Source organism: Macaca thibetana, chromosome 16 (assembly GCF_024542745.1).
Source record: "Macaca thibetana thibetana isolate TM-01 chromosome 16, ASM2454274v1, whole genome shotgun sequence".
Classification (NCBI taxonomy): Eukaryota; Metazoa; Chordata; class Mammalia; order Primates; family Cercopithecidae; genus Macaca; species Macaca thibetana.
Window position 1 is genome coordinate 24,443,665 of NC_065593.1, and position 17,155 is coordinate 24,460,819.

At 42.0% G+C, this 17,155-nt stretch overlaps 2 protein-coding genes across 8 annotated transcripts in view; one reads left to right on the top strand and one right to left on the bottom strand.

The window, feature by feature from the left end:
* SSH2 (slingshot protein phosphatase 2) overlaps positions 1 to 17,155 on the bottom strand; it is a 306,380-nt gene that overhangs the window by 84,539 nt on the left and 204,686 nt on the right. The window contains exon 1 of one of the 7 annotated variants that reach the window (XM_050763299.1): positions 3,128 to 17,003. The exons of the other annotated variants lie outside the window; for them this stretch is intronic. Coding sequence (XP_050619256.1) covers positions 3,128 to 3,168 — 41 coding nt within the window. The 5' untranslated portion in view covers positions 3,169 to 17,003. Of the gene's footprint in view, positions 1 to 3,127; positions 17,004 to 17,155 lie in introns of those variants that run through there. 7 annotated transcript variants of the gene reach the window in all.
* NSRP1 (nuclear speckle splicing regulatory protein 1) overlaps positions 1 to 17,155 on the top strand; it is a 554,990-nt gene that overhangs the window by 71,994 nt on the left and 465,841 nt on the right. The gene's annotated exons all lie outside the window — the stretch shown is intronic.

Consider the following 17,155-nt stretch of genomic DNA (forward strand, 5'->3'; position numbering starts at 1 on the left):
CTGTTGGTCACAAGGGGACCAGAAATAAGTGTGTGGCTGATTACAAAAATCTCTTATCATAACGGAAAAAAATTCATAGCATGGAAGTGATAAAACAAAATTTATAACCACCACCAGAGTTTAGGGAGATAAAATTCCACTTGAAATTTAAATGCTTTATTTGCATCTGAAGAAAATTATATGTAAATTTAATTGCATATACTTTTGTGTAAGGTAAAAGGTTGGTATATCTTGCCAGAATAATAAAAGATTATGTAAATATGTCTTTCTGAAATAGTTGCTTAAAAATTCAATTGACATGGAGTTGTCAGTTGTCTAATTAAAAGTCTGTTCTTGCTGGGTGCAGTGGCTCACGCCTGTAATCCCAGCACTTTGGGAGGCCAAGGTAGGTGGATCACCTGAGGTCAGGAGTTGGAGACCAGCCTGGCCAACATGGCAAAATCCCATCTCTACTAAAAACACAAAAAAATTAGCTGGGCGTGGTGGCGGGCGCCTGTAATCCCAGCTGCTAGGGAGGCTGAGGCAAGAGAATTGCTGGTACCTGGAAGGCGGAGGTTGCAGTGAGCTGAGACTATACCACTGCACTCCAGTCTGGACGACGGAGTGGAACTCCGTTTCAAAAAAAAAAATCTGTTCTTTAAAAAGGCAGGTGAAAACTTTTTCATGTTTCTGAATTGACTAGTTCTGTAGAGTCTAGCACAGAAACAGAACAGCAGTAAACTCTATGAAGTCATTTGTATGTGATTACAGATGCCTAAGTTAAATATAACCCCAAAGGACTTAAGAACTCCTACAGTAAGGAATAAATGAGATAAAGAGAATACTATTTTCTTGATCTAAAGAGAATAATTAGCTGCTTGATACAAATATGACAGGATCACCTTTCTAATAGAGCACTCGTGACAGTGAAGTCCTCCAGAGTCTTTATAACTTAAAAACATCTATGCTTCTCTTTGCCATAGACTGCTTGCTCAACAAGGGGAAAGTCAGCCCTGGTTAAGAAATATATATATATATATGTATATATATGTGTGTATATATATGTAAATATGTGTGTGTATGTATATATAATGAGCTAATAATAGCTAACTCAACTATATATCTACTGTATGCTGGGTGCATTTTACACTACTTTATTTAACCTTCCTAACAATTCTATGAAGTAGGTACTAGTAAAAGACTGAGGGCTCAGAGATCATAAATTACTTGCTTAAGATCATACAGCTAGTAAGCCTAGCAAGCCTCAGAGCAAGGATTCAAACCAAGATTTGACTTGAAAGCTTATGTTCCGAATCATTCTCTACCATGTTGTTTTCGCTTTATGATATAGTTTATGGTAGACGAAATACAATGTCTTCCGTATACACCTTTTCAACAGAATGGAATTTAAAAGTAGAGTACAGGGGCTGAGTGTGGTGGTTCATGCCTGTAATCCCAGCCCTTTGGGAGGCCAAGGAGGGTGGATCACTTGAGGCCAGGAGTTCAGGACCAGCCTGGCCATCATGGTGAAACCCCATCTCTACTAAAAATACAAAAATCAGCCAGGTGTGTTGGCTCACACCTGTAATACCAGCACTTTGGGAGGCCAAGGAGGGTGGATCATTTGAGGCCAGGAGTTCGAGACCGGCCTGGCCATCATGGTGAAACTCCGTCTCTACTAAAAATATAAAAATTAGCCAGGTGTGGTGGCACACGCTTATAATCCCAGCTACCTGGGAGGCTGCGGCAAGAGAATTGCTTGAACTCTGGAGGTGAAGTTTGCAGTGAGCTGAGATCATGCCACTGCACTCCAGCCTGGGCAACAGAGTGAAACTCCATTTCAAAAAAAAGAAAAAAAAAAAGGTAGAGTACAGGAGTGAGAGAAAACTACTGAAATCCATTTGGATTCCAACTCTTCTCATTTTCCCCAGCACTTTCCCAACAAGGCCATAAACAGAAAGACCATACTGAGGGGGATAAAGAACATGTCTGAGAGATGAATCCAGACAGTAGAGCAAGTTGTAATATCTGCTGGGAATGACGGTGGCATCTCAGTCTCAAAATATTGAGGAAAGAGTACTCGGCCTTAAAAATATTTGGGAAAGTGCTCTGTGACAATCCCTTCTGATCAAAATCACTTCCTAAAGTACAACATTTGTTAACTGGTAGTTTCTTCTTAAAAAGTGTGGAGGAAAAGGTCAACTAAGGGAAGAAAATACTTAACTGTTCTGAGGTTGAAATAATCTTTGAGGAATGTGGCCAGGGTGATCATCCATGACCAGCAGGAAGGTCAAGAAAGCAAAATAAAGCAACAACATACCTGGCCTAATTGCTGAACGTCAGTTGGATAGAAATTCCACTGTTCTACATGCACACATACAAGAAATGGCTCATTTACTATGAGAAATCAAGTGGCAGAAAGTAGATGTTATACTAAAATGAAGGAAACAGATTTTCATGTTTATAATGTTTGTAATGCCAAACTCTGGAGTTGGTTTGAAAATTCTGCTTGAAGCCAAAATCAGCAGGCATATTATTGTGTAATATTGGCTGCATGCAATATTATTGCACAAGGTGAGTGGTTGGTATTTACGTTAATTTCAAGTACCACACATAATCTGAACTCATACTTTCGTCTTGAAGAATACTCATCTAGCAAAAACTTTCAAATACATTCCACTCTCCCAATATTTTTCCCCTCCTGATAAGCTTTCTCTGCTTAGTTAATTTTCAGATTCAAGGTGCTAGGACAGCTTCTGTCAACCCCACTAGGTGGAAAGGAATTCATGTTCTCACTTGGTGTGACCACACCACAGACAGGGAATTTCATAATAAAAAGTTTCAAATATCAGACCAGAGTTCAAGGAACTACACAGCTATCAATACTAATGCCTAATGAAAAAATCTGGCCAAACTCCTAAAACAGGAAGGAAAAAGTAATTATTCCTTGATGTATGCAACCTGGCTGCAAAAGTCAAAAGGACACCTCCAGGTAGTGAAGAAAATGTGATTCTGTAATCCTAAAGGAATTCAGAATATAACAGGAGAAAATCCAAACCCAAATATCGTACTGTTCTCTGTAAGTAGACATTCCTCCCCTACCCCCGCAGCATGACCAAACACTGAATATTAGAATGCCCAGCCATACCTGGAATCCTCTCTCTGAGGGCATTGATTTCCCAGACACATGCCTCTGAATGCAAGTGTCAGGATTATTTCTATCCTTATCACCAGACAAGCAGAGACTGGGCCACGTGAGTAGACCAATTACTGGCCAAAGCAGAGAAGAGCTTAGGACTCTGGTTCTTACTCAGTAACAATAACCATCAGACTTAGTTCCAGCTAATCTTCCACTTAAACTCTGTTGCACAATGCCCAGCACAACTACACTAGGATGCAGCTGTTTTTCCCCTTTCCTAAAACTGAAGGGGAGAAAAAGGATCTTTTTGTTTAAGACTGAGAGACAAATTCCAATCTGGACAAAACTCCCTGGTCATTTCACTACAGATCATAAATCGAAGGCAAAAACAAAACAAAAAACCCAAATTACTTGTTCTGCTCATTTTGAATGTTCATTTACTGATAAGATCTTCTAATTCCATTTTTGCTTTAACCATGTGCATCTTAGAAATGTCTGACAGAGACATAATTTAGGATCAATAATTTTACCACTGGTCATACAATTAACCTTCTAGTTTTTACAGATGGGGAACATCTGCTTTGACATTTGTTGTTTTTGGCTGTTCAGCAATAGATTTATCTTTTTCAATATCACCCTACTCTCCTTTTGGGGAATCCATTCAAATGTGTTTTTGGTGGCTTCCAACTCTGGAACTGCAAGGGGTTTTGTAGGAAGCTGGAATGTGGCTTACATCTGGCCAGCTGGAAATTCTCCCCTTGGAATCTGAATCTCCCCTGGAAACTTTCCCCTGGGACCATACCCCATTATTCCTATTGCTTTGGATACATGGGGAGTGTCGAGGTATGGGACAGTCTGCTCCTGCTCCCTGGTCTTCCCTGAATGACCCTAGCTCTTTCCTTTGAACCCCAAATATCTGAGACAGGTCTCAGTCAGTTTAGGAAGTTTATTTTGCCAAAGTTAAGAATGTATGCCCGTGACACAGCCTCAGGAGGTCCTGACAACATGTGCCCAGTGTGGTCGGGGCACAGCTTGGTTTTATACATTTTAGGGAGACACGAGACATCAATCGATATATGTAAAATGTACACTGGTTCTGTCAAGAAAGGCGAGATAATTTGAAGTGGGGAGAGGACTTCCAGGTAATAGGAAGATACAAGACAAATGGTTGCATTCTTCTGGGTTTCTGATTAGCCTTTCCAAAGAAGGCAATCAGGTTTGCATTTATCTCATTGAGCAGAGGAGGGATGACTTTGAGTTCTGTCTGTCCTTTGTCCACAATTCCTAGTGAGGGAGGTATGTAGCTTTTAAAAATCTTAGTAGCTATCTTTTTAGGAATAAATGAGGGGCAGGTTTGCCCTAAGCACTTCCCAGCTTGACTTTTCCCTTTGGCTTGGTGATGATTTGGTGATGATTCTGAGATTTATTTTCCTTTCATACATCTGTTCTCTAAGTTTGGTCCTCTAGTCTTCCATTAGGATGCCTGACATCTTTCTGACAAATATTTTACTTATGATAGTTAAAATTCATTTCTGGCTGGGCACGGTGGCCCACGCCTGTAATCTCAGTACTTTAGGAGGCCGAGGTGGGCGGATCATTTGAGGTCAGGAGTTCGAGACCCATCTGGCCAACATGGTGAAACCCCCATCTCTACTAAAAATACAAAAAATAGCCAGGCGTGGTGGCATGTGCCTGTAATCCCAGCTACTCGGGAGGCTGAGGCAGGAGAATCGCTTGAATCCGGGAGGCGGAGTTTGCAGTGAGCCGAGATCACATCACTGCACTCCAGCCTGGGCGACAGAGTAAGACTGTCTCAAAAACAAAACAAAACAAAACATTTCTGAGCTTGTGACAGAGAATCTAACATATCAACTGAAGCCCAGAGAATTTACTGATTTACCCTAAAATCACATAGCTAGTTAGCAGTAGGGCCAGGCTTAAGCCCCCATGTCATCTGACACTCTGGGCAGCACTTTAGTCCTTTATTCTGTTAGATGTCATTACAACAGGACATATTGCTAAATAATAGCTTAAACAACTAGCAGTTAAAAACACTGCTGGTCAAGGCTGGGCGTGGTGGCTCACACCCGTAATCCCAGCACTCTGGGAGGCTGAGGCAGGTGGATTACAACATCAGGAGTTTGAGACCATCCTGGCTAAAACAGCGAAACCCCGTCTCTACTAAAAATAGAAAAAATTAGCTGGGTGTGGTGGCATGCGCCTGTAATCCCAGCTACTCAGGAGGCTGAGGCAGGAGAATCACTTGAACCCGGGAGGCGGAGGCTGCAGTGAGCCAAGATTGCGCCATTGCACTCCAGCCTGGGCGACAGAGTGAGACGCCATCTCAAACAAACAACCAACCAACCAACCAACAACCAAAAAACAATACCACCACTGGTCAGTTCATCTGAAGAGAATAAAGGCAGGATTCCACTGCAAAGCTTGGTATGATGCTTGTTCTACTTTTCTTTCTCTTTCTTTCTTTCTTTTTTTTTTTTTCTTTTAGCTTTTGGTTTGAGTTTTAAAGTACTACCAAATCATGGAAGATCAGAGCTCGAGGGCCTTTAGGAGTGTAAGGCAGGGCTCTAAATGGAAGTAGTTGGGCCTAATTCACCATATGTCTTGTGAGACCAAGCACAGATCTAAAATAATTTTGACTTTTGAATACCTTTGAAAAGAACACACCCTATCCCATTCCTCCAGGTAGCCACCATTCTTGGATTTACACCAGGCAGCCTTGCTACAAAACACTTCTGAGTTTGAGCTAAGACCCAAAAGACCAGACTTTATCACGACACCACTGCTGTCTTCTTGTCTTCCTCTTTGTGCGGCCACCTTAGCAAGGTTCGGCCTCAGTCTTGCCTCCAGTAGCCATCCAAAAATAACCACCACCTCCCTCACCCCCAAACAAAAACAGAAAACAAAAACCTAGGTGCCCAGGAAAGGAACTGGTCTCAAGCAACTTCCCAACACACAACCGACCCTAGTTCTCCTGGTGACTGACAGCGGTGGAGAGTTTTGTTTTTGAGAAGGTCCTCCTCCAAAGAGAGGAGAAACTGCCTCAGCTCAAAGGAACCCATTTCCCTTACAGACTGAATCCACAAAGCTTCTTGGTCCTGCAGCCCTAAACTCTAGATTTAAATACCATTTCAAAACGGAAAAATTTAAAAGCTGTCTGGACCCAAAAGTAAATGACCTGAAAAGTTCTTTCTCAGTATTTAAAATGCTGGATGTCTTGGTTTCTAAGAGACATGACCAACATGTCTTTTTGTTTTGTTTTGCTTACAAACAAAATAAACAAAATAAAAGGAGATTGACTCAGAAAAACTGTTCAGCATTTGAAAAATAATTTCATTTGCATGATTCAACAAATGCCTTCCCAGGTATTTAAAAACACACCTGCAGAAGAAACGCAAATTAGGCTTTCAAGCATTTGGCCTAAGTGTCAAACCCTGTTTTCAGACCATTCTTGGCAATGTGTCTTTGAGGCTAAGGTCATCTTTTGTTCTTTGTTGCTGTTACCTTCTGATATCCTTGTCACTCTTTTTTTTTTTTTACCCCTTATCTTGTCCAATCTTATTTCCCCAATTCCTACTATAATCTTAAGATATTTCAGTGTTCATACAGATGAACATCCAACAACTTTGTCTCAAAATTTCCCATCCTCTTGGTCTTTAAAGACCTTCACTCCTTTTAGACTTCTAATTCACAGGGTCCCTCTGGAAGTCACGAGTTCTTGATGGACTTAATTTCAGAAATTAAACTCTCACTTTCTGATTACAACTCCCTCTCCTTGTAATTCCCAAGTGTTCACTCCCTCTTCAAGCTGAGGGAGACTCCTAGACCCCTGATTCCTCAATTTTTCCTTTTTTTTTTTTTGTTTTTTGAGACAGAGTGTCGCTCCGTTGCCCAGTAACGGTGCAATCTCGGCTCACTGCAACCTTTGCCTCCTGGGCTCAAGCAATTCCCCTGCCTCAGCCTCCAGAGTAGCTGGGATTACAGGAACGTGCCACTGCACCCAGCTAATTTTTGTATTTTTAGTAGAGATGGGGTTTTGCCATGTTGCCCAGGTTGGTCTTGAACTCCTGACCTCAGGTAATCAACCAGCCTCGGCCTCCCAAAGTGCTGGGATTACAGACGTGAGCCACCACGCCTAGTGACTCCTCAGTTTTTTTTTAGGCTATCAACCTCCTTTTGGCTTTTTCTTCCCTAACCAACCTAGTCCCATGTCCTATTTCTTTCTTTTTTTTTTTTTTGAGACGGAGTCTCGCTCTATCACCCAGGCTGGAGTGCAGTGGTGTGATCTCGGCTCACTGCAAGCTCCGCCTCTTGGGTTCACGCCATTCTCCTGCCTCAGCCTCCCAAGCAGCTGGGACTACAGGCACCCACCACCACACCCGGCTAACTTTTTGTATTTTTAGCAGAGACGGGGTTTCACCATGTTGGCCAGGATGGTCTCAATCTCCTGACCTCGTGATCCACCTGCCTCGGCCTCCCAAAGTGCTGGGATTACAGGCATGAGCCACCGCGTCTGGTCCACATGTCCTATTTCTTTCTTTCTTTTTTTTTTTTTTTTTTTGAGACAGAGTCTCGCTCTGTTACCCAGGCTGGAGTGCAGTGGCGTGATGTCAGCTCACTGCAACCTCCGCCTTCCAGGTTCACATCATCTCCTGCCTCAGCCTCCCAAGTAGCTGGGACTACAGGCACCTGCCACCAGGCCCGGATAATTTTTTGTATTTTTAGTAGAGACGGGGTTTCACTGTGTTAGCCGGGATGGTCTCAATCTCCTGACCTCGTGATCTGCCCGCCTCGGCCTCCCAAAGTGCTGCGATTACAGGAGTGAGCCACCACGCTTGGCCTCCATGTCCTATTTCTCAACTGGTTTCCCTATAGTCTATTCTCTTTGCTCCTGATTTCCCTTCATAATACTACAGCTTAAAATGATATGGCTATTTGATGTGTTATTTATTATTATTATCTGTCTGAGCAGTAACTCTCTGTTGTTTAGCCATTACCTGACACTAAATAAATGTTTAGTAATTATAGTAATTCTACATTGGAATCAATGAAAGAAAAGCAGCTGAACACTTAAGGAGGTAAGAAACCATGCCTCTGGATGCCACAGCACATTCACGGTCTCAGTGCAAGGATATCAGAGATGACAGCAACCACACTGACTTGACTCAGCGGGGCACTTAACACCTCTGGACAGCTCCCTCTCCTATTCTTTTCCACTGTTATTTCAAACCCTCTCTACTCTCCCAAAGTCCCATTGCAACTCCTATTTCCTTCAACTTTCCACAGTTAACTTGACCTTCTACACTACCAAGAAAATGGAGGCTAGCTAGTGTGATTTCTCTCAATTACTTTCTCTCACCTGCAGACTTATCTCCTTCAATCTGAGAGAATGATGCATTCAGCTGTCACCTATGTCTTTGGTCCCATTCCCTCAACTCCTAGTTTTCTCTCTCTAGTGACTACTTCTCCTCAGCTTGGAAACATGCTCAAGTCTGGTCTCTCATACTCTTAAAAGAAAACAACCTCCATGCCCCCAAACCTTAACTTGATCCTGTGTTCTAAGTTCTTATTTATTTATTTATAAATTACAGTCCAGAGGTCTTTTATTTACAACACCTATTATGCCATGAATTCACAGGGAGTAGGTTCCAGCAGCTCAGGCTCCTTCCCATTGGTTCTCACAAAGTGTGCTTCTCTGGGTGGAGCAGGCTTCAGTTGAACCAAGGTACCTTTCTCTTTGGCTTCTTTCTTTTTCTGATCATTTTCCTTCACGTGTTTCAGGAAGCTATCTTGGCTCTTAGAGTGCTTTATGTGCTCAATACACACATTAATTCTCTTGGCAAGAATCTTGCCCTTAACTTGTTTGTTTACAACAATGCCAACAGCATGCCAGGTCACACTGTAGACTCTCCAGTTTAGCCATGGTAACACTTGTGGGGCATTCCTTTTTGGACATCACCCATTCCCTTGATGTCTACATTATCACCTTTCTAATAGATTCGCATATACATGGCCAAAGGAACAACTCCATGTTTTCCAAAAGGCCTAGAGAACATATATCAGGTGCCTCTCCTCTTTCCCTTTGTGTTCGTCATTTTGGTGAATTACTGGAAGATGGCAGTTCCGGCTGAAAGTCTAAGTTCTTTTTATTAAGAAGGAAGTCTATACTTGCTGTCCCCATTTTCTTCCCTTGCCAGTCAATTTTTCTACCTACTGGCATCTTGCTTCTGTCTCACCACTCCTCTGAAACTCCTCCCCCACTCTGAGTTTGCCAATGATTTCCCCAGTGATAGATCCTAAGGACAAAGACCCCCAGTCTTTAGCTTAGCATCAATTTCTGCTCTTCATTTAATACCTAATGTGTACCGGCAAATCACTTTCTCCTTTTTGACTACCCTGCCCCTGTTCCCCTTAGTTTCTAAGACATTAAGTCCCTCTGGTATCTCTCTGACCATTCCAGTTCCATATCCTTTGTCAGTAACCCTACCCTATCCACTGCCCTTAAAACAGAGAGTCTGTTTGACCTTCAAAGTGCTTTGAAACATAAATTTATTGACAGTTTTTTTTTGAAGCAGGGTCTCACTCTGTTCACCTAGGCTGGAGGGCAGTGGTGTGTTCATGGCTCACTGCAGCCTCAACCTCATAGGCTCACGCAGTCCTGCCACTTCAGCATCCTGAGTAGCTGGGACTCCAGGTGTGTGCTACCATGCCTGGCTAATTTTTTAATATTTTGTAGAGATGAGGTCTCGCTATGTTGCCCAAGCTGGTATAGAACTTCTGGACTCAAGCAATCCTCCTGCCTTGGCCTCCCAAAGTGCTGAGATTATAGGTGTGAGCCACTGAGCTCAGCCCACTGACAATTAATTATACTTAAAAATCCAGCTTCTTTTGAACAATCATGAAATGTGAACACACATGTCCATCTAGCAACAACTGGCCAGAGATAAGCAGTGGCTGCCATTTTAGACATGAGATGTTGGTAAGTGCTATGGAGAAAAATGAAGCGAGAAAGAGTAACAGGGAGTGCTGCTGTGTATACTTACTTGTGTTATAAGATATGGCAGGGAAAATCTCTTCACTAAGCTGACATTTAAACAGAGATCTGTAGGAATTAGGGGAGGGAGCCATGTAGCTGTTTGGAAAAAGAACATTAAAGGCAGTTGGGGGAGCTGGGCGTGGTGGCGTGCACCTGTAATCCCAACTACTCTGGAGGATGAGGTGGAAGGATCACTTGAGCCACGAGTTTAAAACCAGCCTGGGCAACATAGCTTGCTATCTTAAAAAAAGGTAGTGGGAGCAACAGATGTAAAGGCCCTGAGGCAGAAGAGTGACTGGTTAGCTTGGGAATCAGCAAGGAGGTCAGGGGCACTGAAATGTAGTGAGCCAACAATGAGTGGTAGAAAATGAGACCAAAGAGGTAGAGAAGGGCAAGTGGTGTAGGGTTTCAGTGTTTCTACTTCCTCATTTGTAACTCACTTTCCAATACATTGTAATTGGGATTTTCTTTTGCTTGTAAAATCCAATGAACATTTTCTCAGTCCTTATCAAATGTCTGACCATTTGATATTGTTAACAACCATCCATCTTCTTGAAACTTTCTTATTATTCCTTCTATGTTTCTGACTATTCCTTCACATTCTCATTTGTGGGCTCCTATTCTTTTGCCAACTTCTAAAATATGATGTCTTCTATGATTTCGTGGAAGACCACTCCTCTCCTTCTTCTACATACACTCTTCTGAATGTCTTTAGCCAAACTTATGGCTATCACCATCCTATATGTTGATGACTCCTGATTAGTTATCTATTAATGCATAGCAAATTATCCTAAAACTTAAAAGCCTAAAACAATAAAAAACATTTATTATGTCACACAGTTTTTGAGAATCAGGAATTCAGGAACAGCTTAGCTGGGTGGTTCTGGCTTAAGGTCTCTTAAGAGGAGGCAGTCCCGTCCTGGCTAACAGGGTGAAACCCCGTCTCTACTAAAAATACAAAACATTAGCTAGGTGTGGTGGCAGGCACCTGTAGTCCCAGCTACTCGGGAGGCTGAGGCAGGAGAATGGTGTGAACCCGGGAGGCGGAGCTTGCAGTAAGTCGAGATCGCACCACTGCACTCCAGCCTGGGTGAGAGAGTGAGATTCCATCTCAAAAAAAAAGAAGAGGCTGCAGTCATCTGAAGCCTAGACTGGGATTGGAGGATCTGTTTCCAAGATGGCTCATTTACATGGCTGCTGATAGGAGACCTCAGTTCTTTGCCATGTAAATTTCTCCTCTGGGCTGCCTGAGTGTCCTTACCACGTGGCAGCTGACTTTCCCCAGAATGAGTGATCCCAGGGAGAACAACGTAGCAGAACAATGCTTTGTGACTTAATTTTGGAGAACACACATCATAATTTCTGCAACATCTTATTGGTAATATAGGTCAGCCCTATTTAGTGTAGGAGGGGACTATACAAGGATATCAATACTGGGAGGCAACAACCACTATGGACCACCCTGGAGGCTAGCTGCCACAACTCTCTAACTGGCTCTCTAAAAGATAAGCTCTAACATCAGAGCCCCAGAACTATAAAATCAGCTGCCTACTGGATAGCTGTTGTTTATAATGGCAAGAACTTTACCATTATTTCACAAACGTTCATTTGTAAAAACTCAGAATCTGTTACAATGGCACGTCCATCAAAATATTCTCTTTGGGAGTTGTGTGATGGTCATGGTTATGGTTAGGTGTTGGCTTTGAGCACTGTGAAATAAAGTTAAAGAGGAGTTTGGGCCCGGTGTGGTGGCTCACGTTTGTAATCCCAGCTACTCAGGAGGCTGAGGCAGGAGAATAACTTGAACCCGAGAGGTAGAGATTGCAGTGAGCCATGATCGTGCCACTCCAGCCTAACAGACAGAGCAAGAGCAAGACTCTGTCTCTAAAAAAAAAAAAAAAAAAAGAGGACTTTGTAACTATCATTTATTGAGTGCCCAACTTGTGTTAGGCATGATGCCTAGTACTTTACAGCCACCATCTCACAACAACTCGATGAACAGAAGTTCTTCCCATTTCACAGATGAGAAAACAAAGGTTTTGAGAGTAACTTGCTTAAACTTACCAATTACACAATTAGTAAATTACAGAGCAGGGGTCAAAATGTAGGCTTCTTTTCTTTTCTTTTTTTTTGAGACAGAGTTTTGCCCTTGTTGCCCAGGCTGGAGTGCAATGGCACAGCCTCTGCTCACTGCAACCTCTGCCTCCTGGGTTCAAGCGATTCTCCTGCCTCAGCCTCCTGAATAGCTGGGATTACAGGTACCTGCCACCATGCCTAATTTTTGTAACTTTTTAGTAGAGACGGGGTTTCACCATGTTGGCCAGGGTGGTCTCGAACTCCTGACCGCAGGTGATTCACCTGCCTTGGCCTCCTAAAGTGCTGGGATTACAGGCATGAGCCACTGCACCTGGCCTATAGGCCTATTTTCAAGTTTTGTTGTTTTTGTTTAAAACATCACTCCCTGGCCCTCTAGCATTTTGAATTCTTTGCCTGTTCTATACAACAAGGACACCACAGTCGCATTTTAGCATATCCACCAATGCACCAATAGGGTTCTAAAAGTGAATTCTCAAATACTAGAACACCAAGGAGTTTTTTTGTTATTTAAAAAATTGAGTCAGTTCAGTGCTACTTTATTTCAACCTTACCAGTAATTCTCAAAATTCACTGGTCACAAAAACTGAACTCCATCTGCAAAACACGTTTCTCAATTTTCCTTACCAAACCATCTCTTCTATAGCTGTTTTCTGCCTTATTAGGCTAAACATAAAAAATATTTTGCTAGTAGGACCCCTTAAAAGTTCCTCAAAGTTACTAATTCCCAAATATCAAACAACAGGGAACAGAGAAAGGCATGGTAAAGTATGTTGACTCTCTTTTAAATCTACTGCCTGGTTTTCTCTACTATCGCTGGACTGCCTGACTTTTTAAAGTCCCTGGACAAATTCTTCTTTTCGTAACTGTTTAAATGCATATTACAGATCCCTTGGGCCATGCACTAATGCACAAACAAAATCTAGGAGGGGCACTGCTGCCAGTGCTTAGGTTCTGACACTTGCAAAAGCAGTTAACTTTTGTTTAAAAAAAAAAAAAAAAAGTAATGATGATGGAGGAGGAGGAACAGGAGGAGGAAGAGAAAAAAAAAATAGTAAATGGCAAAGTCCAAATGACAATTTAAGGAGCTGTCAAAGAAAAGGGAAAAGAGAAAGCAAGTAGAAGTCACTGTCCTTAATTACCTTACAATTTTTCACCCATTCAGTGTTCCCTGCTTCCTAGTTTTTTTCCCCTTACAGAATCACTACAGAATTGTACCACTATTACAGATGAAAATTCACTCTACTGGTTTCTTGCAAATTTAATTTATTGAGCTTTCTTGATGGTCCATTCCTGTGTTTAACAGTTCAAATTCACTAAATGCACATTTTAAAGTAAATTTATGAAGACACAATGATCCACAGCTCTCGGGGAGCTGGGAACAAAGAGATCACATGGTAGTATTTTGCAGTACTCTAGAGTGCAATGTGAAATAACGGTAATTCCAAACATTTTAGTTAGGGTTTAGAAAAAGAGGAAAATATCCTAATCAAAATGATCCAAGAGTAAATTTAACTTTCATATGTGTTTTAAATGTACTGGAGGAAAGAAGTTAAGATTCATTATATATTTGCTGCAGCATAGGAACGGACATTGCAGTACAATCCCACACTTGTTCCCCGATTGCTTTCAGGTCTTGGTTGAGCTAGGTCCTATAACCTATCCCAATGGCAACTCAGGACCCAGGAAAACCAGGGAAAAAGGAAAAACTTTTAACCACCGGTTTTACTACTAAAGGCAAAATTTCTCTGCAATGATTGGAAGGAAAGCTATAATTCTGAGGATCTTTTGTTTTCTCACACTGTAAGACAGATAGCACAGCTGTATGTAAGTCCTGCAGACTTCCTAAGTCATCAGGGGACCCTAGACACCACAGGTCCAACCCTTGAAATGTCTAATTATCGGGGATTACGGTTTCTGAAAGGAAGGTGGCTGAAGATATTCAATTGTGAACTTTCTACCAAAACAAGGAAACATGGTCCATTTTGTTCTTTTTGTCAAACAAGAAAGGGAAAATGATGACGAGACATGGATGTGTCCTTATTCACCATTAAGAAGACATAATAGCTCTGAAAAGGGAGACAACCAGTTACAAGTGAAACACTGTTACTAACAAGATTAGTCAGGTATTGGAAGAAATGAGGCTTGCAACTCAACAAAGGGCAGAAAAGTATAGACACGCTTTTTTTTTCTAAATGAGGCTGTCCTTGGGTGGGCAGGGTAATGTTTCTTGAAAGTCAATGTAAGGCCGGGTGTGGTGGCTCACGCCTGTAATCCCTGCATTTTGGGAGGCTGAGGCAGGTGGATCACGAGGTCAGGAGTTCAATACCAGCCTGGCCAAGATGGTGAAACCCCATCTCTACTAAAAATACAAAAATTAGCTGGGCATGGTGGCCGGCACCCGTAATCCCAGCTATTTGGTAGGCTGAGGCAGAGAACTGCTTGAACCCGGGAGGTGGAGGTTGTAGTGAGCCAAGATCGCGCCACCGCACTCCAGTCTGGGCGACAGAATGGGATGTCTATTAAAAAAAAAAAGTCAGTGTAATTTACAACAGCAGTTTCTAAATATTAAAAAATCCTTCACACGCATTATATGTCTTACTTTTAAAAAGTTGGATCTCAGCCATACTCTAAATACTAGAGCACTTGGGTTTCAAAAGTCAGAAAGGAAAATAAAAATAAGGACTCATTGACAGAGTACTGATAAGCAGCAATGCCCTTTCAGTAACTCAAGACCAAAAACCAAAAGATAATGCCAGGAAAAAAACAGGGAAGTGGCTAAATGACAAAGTATCTGAACTTCTGCTTAAGACAAAGGACAAAACTAGGCAAAAAGCAATGCATGGGAAGATAACACGGCAGGAATGAAAACAGCATCAATAAGGATAGTAATATTGTGGGTGTTTTTTTCTTTTTGAAAATTTTCTTAAATTATATTATTATACTGTGTTTTCAGTTTTTAAAAAGGACCAAAAAATGGGGAGGGGCAGTACAGGAAAACACACCGTGGGAACAGAGTCATGCACACAGATGTTTTGCGTAAGCTAAATTTTCAGACATCTGCCTTTGTGCAAGACTGGAAAAAGTAGAGCTGCTGTCAACAAGTTCTTCTCTGTAGTGAGAGAGGGGTGGAGCCTGAGAGAAAGTGAACTGTGAAGAAACCAACAATCCGAAGCCACAGGGCTGAAGAACAAATAGTTTCTTAGATTAAGTTCCTCATTTATGAGCTACCCCTCTTCCCAAAATGCTTTGCCATCGGCAATGTCTACTACTCAAATAAGGAGACCTTAAGCTGCCTATATGTCTCCACTTCAGTGATTGAGGTTCTCTGTCAGTAGCGCTACTTAGCTCTATGCAAGATATCCCATCCCTGTGGGAGATGAGATATGGTACAATATACTGTATAAAAATCTGGGTGAGATGCAAATTGCCCCAATCCTCCCTTCATTTTCCAATTCCAAATAAAAAAAAGCTTATCATGCACAGAAAACTCATGTAAAAGCAAAGATAATACAGTTATTCATCTGCTCTACTGCCTTGCTTTGATATATGTTTAACTTTATTTCTGTTTAATTAAATGAATACTTCTGGGCCTATATTGTTTGCTCTTGCATGTAAGGCAATGAAGGGAAATTGCCATTCACACTGCTTTACACAGTGCCCCGTGTAACGCTATATACACAGTGCTTAATGAATGTGATCTGAAAATGGTAATAGGGATGCTGAAGACTCAAGCACACTCTGGAAGATAATAAAGTATAGAAGATACTACAAAACCTCTTCTCCGGTGCATGTGAAGAACGCGAAGGTGGCTTGGCAGGAAAGGAACTTAACATTGTGGGTTATTTTTTCTCTTTTTGAAAATTTTCTTAAATGATATTACTCTGTGTTTTCAATTTTTATAAAGGACCGAAGTAATTCTGGGGTGGGGGTAGGGCAGCTCTTCTGGCAGGTGAGAAAGCCCACATTTGTCATAAAAACCACAGGAAAGGCCTTATCTGTTCTTGTTTGCAGCCTTCAATCAGGCCTCATGCTAGGGGGAACTTCTTCCACTTGAAAAATAACTTTCAATTTACTTGCAAAGTTCTATCTGGTGTTCTGTCTTGAACTTCCCTTTTCTGAGAAGTTGGGTGTATTGTATGGGATACTCCCATACATCTACCTTCTGGGTAAGCTGACTACAAAAGACATGGGAAATCTCTTGTTCAGGCACAGTAGCCTCTCTTAGGTCCTATATACGCTCCTCTTCCTGAATTCTCATCAGCCAGTCAATTCCACATAGTTCGCAGGACCCTTATTTTCCTGTTGGTCCTGTCACAACAGACCAGATTATAATTTAATCAACTGGATACAGATTTTAACTCAAAGGTGTAATACATGCAAAACAGAGGAAGGTACCTGTTCTTTCTGTACTCATATAATCTAACTGGAGTTTTGAAATGTGGATGTCAGAACCTATTCTAGACGGGCAGGGTGGCTCACACCTGTAACCCAGCACTTTGGGAGGCTGAGGTGGGTGGATCGGCCTGAGGTCAGGAGTTCAAGACCAGTTCTGACCAACATGGTGAAACCCCATCTCTACTAAAAATACAAATTTAGCCGAGCGTGGCGGCACATGCCTGTAATCCCAGCTACTTGGGAGGCTGAGGCAGGGGAATCAGTTGAACCCGGGAGGCAGAGGTTGCACAGAGGCAAGATCGTGCCATTACACTCCAGCCTGGGCAACAAGAGCGAAACTCTGTCTCAAAAAAAAAAAAAAAAAAAAAAAAAAAAAAAAAAACCCAAAAAACCTATTCTAAGGACCCAAATTTGGTAATTTTTTTTTTTTTTTTTTTTAAAGAGACGGAGTCCCGCTCTGTTGCCCAGGCTGGAGTGCAGTGGCATGTTCT